The sequence below is a fragment of the Volvox carteri genome (assembly GCF_000143455.1).
Source record: "Volvox carteri f. nagariensis unplaced genomic scaffold VOLCAscaffold_72, whole genome shotgun sequence".
In the NCBI taxonomy this organism is placed as follows: domain Eukaryota; kingdom Viridiplantae; phylum Chlorophyta; class Chlorophyceae; order Chlamydomonadales; family Volvocaceae; genus Volvox; species Volvox carteri.
In genome coordinates, this window is record NW_003307615.1 from 514,990 (window position 1) to 520,881 (window position 5,892).

The following is a 5,892-nucleotide window of genomic DNA, read 5'->3' on the forward strand; positions in this document are numbered from 1 at the left end:
CGGCGAAGGTGGTGGCGGCGAAGGCGGTGGCGGCGGTGGCGCGGGCGGTGGCGGGGGTGGTGGGGGTGATGGCGGTGGCGGTGGCGGCGGCGGTGGTGGTGGTGGCGGCGGTGGAGATGGCGGCGGCGGTGGCTGCCCGAATGCGCAGTTAACGCCATAATTGTTCGAACCCGCGAAGCAGGTCCCGAACGAAGCAGTTACGGTCGCCGTAACACTCGTTTGAAGCGTGCCAGGAGGGCAAACTCCGGACGGCTGCTGAGCGATATTCAACAACCACTCATAGATGAAACTGTCCGCGAGCACCTGGCTCATGACCGCTTCCTTGGGGCTCGAAGAACCGCAAACGGAGAAGCTCGTTTGGGTGTTGTCACAAGTCGTGCCGTTGAATGTTACAGTCGCGCCGACAGCTGCAAAGCCCGCTGTGATGTTCGCCCGCATACGGCTCGTAACATATTCGCAAACCGACTTGCTGAACGCGACAGGGGACGAAACATCCGTTCCCCTGATCGTAGCGCACCACTGGCACGGTTCGGTAAAGGGTGTTACTGGCGGCGGAGGCGACGGTGTTGGAGGGGGAGGAGGCGGTGGTGGCCCAGAAACAGGGCACACCGGGCAGTACGCCGTGTTGGCAGCCTCCGAAATAGAGAACCTGCCCGACACCAGAGAAGCGGCGATGTGTTACGTACGATTATGCAAGGGATTAAGAGGGACGGTTAAAGTACGTTTAGCCGCTAGCTAGGGTTCGGACGGTATAAACCAAAGCACGCGCGCAAGTTTTCCAGACTGCGAAATGAATGGTTGACTGACATTATTGCTTTGGTTTGGTACCAATAGGACAAATAGACTAAAGTCACGAGAGAGCAAAAGCAGGGTACATCTGAAAAGATACACGGTAGGTTGCTTATTGAAACAGACATTTCTAAATTGCCTAAAAGAAATCTTACTGGCAGTTATTTCCATTCACGTCGCACAGCTCGCGCAGGTCGGTGCAAGTCCCCTGTGTATATACACAGAATTCTGCACCATCCATTTGCGTCTTGTTGAAGCGCAGCTGGTAAATCCGGAGCTCGTAATCGGAACCTGCGTCATCCATTGAATTTTTTATTTACGACATGTACGACAATATATACTCGTAACCCGCATGAAAATGCAGACTTGCTAAGCACTTACCAGTCGTAACCTGGGGCCACGACTTGGTCTCCCAGCTGCTCCACATGCGGCCCCGCACGTCGACCCGGGAAACATTCCGCTTGGCGCATTTCGAGGCTGTTCAACAGGCACAACACAGTCCACAGGGTTTTGTTGGAACGAAAGTTGGCGCAGCTGAGCGGACAACAATACACCACCCAATACCAATACACACCCATTACAACCTCTCATGCGAGATCCGGCCATCATCCTCTGCCCCCCGCCAACCCATGCAAAAGCGCGAGCGTATCACATTGTTGCCGAGTGCAATGACCCATTATGTGCTTTTCCCTGCGGTCTTAAGCACATAGGCAAATGAAGCTACTTACTCGTTGTGAAGGCAATCTTCTCCACATTGAGCGAGAGCGCCTGGCAGCATGGCTGTACCGGAGTGGGGCATCCGTTGTACTTTGCTTTGAAGCAGTACTTGGTTGCCGCCGGATTCGTAACCTGCATCGAACAAAAAATATGGCATAATGCCCCCAGAGCCGTAAGCTTCCATATGCTTGAGTTACTACCGGCTTGGGGCTCATCGTTGGTCAGCTGGCCGAGCAACGTACCTTGGTAACGCTGGACAAGGATACGGTGTACGGCGAGCACTCACAAGCGTATGTCTTGCACCTGCGCATATTGAAAACCGTGTGGTAACCAAAATGGCCGAAGCTGTAAATCCTGCTGCTCCACTATGTGGATGGACGATCCATGCTCACTTGCAGAAGGGGAAACGTGTAGCTTCCGCCCCCGCAATGCGCTGAACATAAGCGCTATCCGAGTAGATGGTGTTGTCATCAGCTACGATTGCCTGAATGTCGCTGAATGCATCCTGAAGGCCACGCCTTCGACGATGCGCTAAGCTGTGCTCCTCAGGATTAGAAGAAACTCCTGCAAAGATGACAGTTACAATGACATTTCGACATAGGGCTACATCGGACGTGATGATGTGGCGACAATGCATAGAACCTAAAAGGTCGTATTGCAGCGAGGCGAGCTTAGTCGAGTAAGTTAAGTTGTCAACCTTAGAGGAGCCCGCTGTCAATCAAGCTGAAATGATCATCATCAGGTCCAAGGTGACTGACCTGAAATGGAAGCAGCGGCTATAAGAACGGCCACGCCGAAGGTGATGAAGCCCTTGCGAAGACGTGGTCCGTCGGCAGCCATGATTGTGGCAGCCTACAGAGCACAAAACATACATTTAGCTCTGGCTATTCAGATGTGTGCAAGTCGCTGATCGTAAAATGTATGAAACATTGCCGGCTGGTCCTTTTCAGGATAAACGTGCGATTTGCTGCTAAAAAACCGAGGCAACATGTTCAAGATAGTATCATTTTATACATGAAGATAGAGCGAAAGACGACGCTGCTGTTCAGCAACTCCAAGGGCTGCAAGGCCGGGCTGCCAGAAAGCTTTCTGCTGCCTCCGTCCGCTGATTCCTCTGAGCTTGCTGATATACTCAGTATCGTTAAACTCACCAAATGAAGCTAGAAATATGGAAGGCTGGCCCTGTTCACAACACCCGTTATCAGATTCGGCCTGGTTCTCAACGCCAGATACAGGAACTGCTAGGCGACTAGGACACGAAATTCCCTATCTAAGCGTGGATTGGCGATGGGGTTGAGGCCTATGCGGCCAACAGGAAAACTCGGAACCTATCACCTTTGTTAAGGTGAACCGGTGTTGCGACCGGCCAGCCTAAGACCGGTCGTTCTCACCAGCAAGTGCAGAGAGCACTGTGGTGTTGTATGATGAGCCATCCTCGCGATAGGCATTAAGTCGCTGCGTTGCAGTTCGCCGCCCGCCGCTCCGTGGTCCGTACCACGAATGTTCGAACAAACGCTTTAATCGTGCACATGAGCTCACAGTAGCTTAAGGTTTTAATACTTACACCAACTAAACTATAGGTTTGAACTGGGTGCTGAGGATTATGTTCCCGAGGTGTTCAAAGTGGTTTTGCAGATAATGCCAAAGCAGCTGCAGAAACCTTGACTTGAGAACATTGCCTCAGTCAGTTTCATGCCTCACACGACCGTCTACCCCTTGCCTTTTTGCACCGGTGTGCCTGCGTGCTTTCCGACCCGTACGTCTTTGCTGGGAGATGTCTCTGCTTTTGCACACTGCCTCATACATGTAAAGATTAGTATGGCTTATTTATTCGAGGCTCGGCTGGCTCAGGTTGGGCTTACAAGCTATGAAGTATCGCAAGCATGGCATCGCCCCGTTTTTGCATCATCTGTGTTTTACAACTGCTCACTTCCTGCAGACACATCAAATCGAATTGAAAATTCTCTCACTGATATCGTAACTTTGGCAATCACCCTCGGGTTGCGCTCGCTAAGGCTACATCCACCAATCATATCCCGCGACGCATTCTCGTGATTGCCATTCCCTGTCCTGTCACGCGCATAGCACAAACAATTCCTTTGCACTACAGCGCACGGCAATCCCTTGCGCTGTTTGCGTGCCATGACAAACAGCAATGAAGCGTCCAGCCCAGCGCGGTGCAGCGAATGTGGGCATTGCTAATCTATCCCTGGGTCGATTTGCTCCCAAACCTATGCTAGAGCCCCCTCATAGACGGCTCTTAGAGAAGGAGGAAGAGGAGGCGGAGGAGTAGGATCAGGATGCAGATAGCGATGCAAGGAGGGGGGTATGGCACTGGTAACCTAAGTGGCTGAGCACGCCGAACTGGTTCGCCATGATGATTAGGTTGTAGGAGAACGGGCACATAAGAGGGCCTTTCCCACGAAGTACACTGTCCCACACACTGCCATAGAAGAATGCCGGGACCTTGCCGCTTGGTTGGCAACGCAATGGAAACGGGAACAGTACCCGAGAAGCACAGGGCAGCGATGTGCTTGCAGTCACCACCGGTAAATAACGATGCGGTACGGCAGTAGTCCTCCCTTTCCTACTAGCTATCAGCCATCAGTGAGGCAGGGGCAATGTCATGTGCATGTGCATGTGAGTGCGTGTGGATGGATGGGTGGGTGGGTGGGTGGATTGACGCCCTTGTTCATTTCCATGCACTTGGGGTGAACGGGGTGGTGTAACGCTCCGCCATGTTGACTTCCGTGGCCGCGTGGCCGTGGTAGCGAGCTGTGGTGTCGGCTGCGTTGACCCGCTGCGCTGCCTCAGCAGCCAGCAGAAAACCAAAGCCTTAACGGTGACTTGCAGCTGCAAATGGCGATGCAGAAATTTCAAGATTGTAAATGTATGCTGTTGTTGCTCGTACCCGGTTTTGCTCTCTGAGAAATTTTGAAAAAATGTGAAGATTGAAGCAAAACTGCGCCGACCGACTGCTGTGTTGACAAGGCCTTTCAAGCGTGTAAATTTGAAAATAAATTACTAGTAAAAATTTTCTTTAAAGAAAAGATACAACGAGCTAAGGAAATTGCAAAGCCCCGTCGTTGGGACATCATCATGCAAACATAGAAGGCGGCGCACTTGTAGCGCGCTGACCGAGCACGCGATCCCCCCCACACAGTGTACGGCCCTGGCAACCACCTAGAAGGCTCCCCTGGGAGACGTGATGCCCCACAGATAATGTTGCAGCAAAAATCCGGAGAGAAAAGACAGTAGGAAAGGCCGTCGACCCGATAAACCAATAAAACCGACGGTTGGTACGGTCTTTAAGGGCACGCCCGGGAAAAACCCTGTGGAAGAAGTCACACCGGCAACAAAAAAACCTACGGCAATATAAGAGCTATATGTGTGTGTGTATGTGTGTGTGTGTGTGCTTTTGTGTGTGTGTGTGTGCTTTTGTGTGTGCTTTTGTGTGTGTGGTTACATGGTCGTGGGGTGTTCGTTCTCCGTACCTGCAAACCGCCCAATACGAGCCGAAAGCTCAAGGGCTGCCAGGTCGCCGATAAGCACCGTCCTACCTCGCACTTCAAACAAAGCAAGTGATGTATATGACATTTTCGTCCCGGCAATGGTGTTGCCCGGTAAATCTGAGTGACTATCAGTGCGGCTCCGGTGACCCAGAACCGTATCACGCAACCACATCATGTTGCAACCCAGATTGGGAAGTCGGCCATACAGCACATACATACATACATACATACATACATACATACATACATACATACATACATACATACATACATACATACATACATACATACATACATACATACATACATACATACATACATACATACATACATACAGTAGTCTCCATCCCTGGGTCCGGACGCTCTCCGCCTATATGCTGCTCACCCACCCCGCCTTCCAACCGTGGGCCCTGACGACCGCCAGCCAAGCCGGGCCCCGGCTCGGCGGAAGCGACCTACCCACGGATATCAGCCGGATTGTGGGCGCCCTGGGACACCTACCACCGCTCCGGGATATCGAGACCAGCCCCTTGTCCCCCGGACCGTGGTGCTGGGCAACCGCGTTGTGGGGTAACCCGTTGCTCCCCAATACCGGCGAGGCAGACCCAGACAGTTTGAACCGCCGCCCGGGCCTGGAGGCGCACTTCGTGGGGATCGCTACATGCAGGAAACTGCAAACGGTGGGCGACCTAGTGCGGGTCTGGGACCTAGTGGTGCATACTCGAGTGGCCTCCCTCCCCAGGTCGACCTGGCCCGAATGGGTCAGGACACACCTCGACCCATCAACCCCAGCACCCACGCGGGACAGGTCAGCGACCCTGGCAGCCCTTAAGACGCTACATGGCGCTATCAACCCGGCCTGGCTCGAAGCTGC

The 5,892-nt window shown here is 52.9% G+C and overlaps 1 protein-coding gene across 1 annotated transcript in view; it reads right to left on the reverse strand.

Moving 5' to 3' along the window:
* phV34 (extracellular matrix glycoprotein pherophorin-V34) overlaps positions 1-2,346 on the reverse strand; it is a gene marked incomplete at its 5' end in the record, with an annotated part of 26,565 nt that extends 24,219 nt beyond the window's left edge. Inside the window, 6 exons of the mRNA XM_002957344.1 lie at positions 171-545; positions 1,171-1,266; positions 1,518-1,638; positions 1,749-1,809; positions 1,899-2,070; positions 2,265-2,346. Of these exons, the coding sequence (XP_002957390.1) occupies positions 171-545; positions 1,171-1,266; positions 1,518-1,638; positions 1,749-1,809; positions 1,899-2,070; positions 2,265-2,346 (907 nt within the window). The remainder of the gene's footprint in view (positions 1-170; positions 546-1,170; positions 1,267-1,517; positions 1,639-1,748; positions 1,810-1,898; positions 2,071-2,264) is intronic.
* Between the last annotated feature and the right edge of the window lie 3,546 nt (positions 2,347-5,892).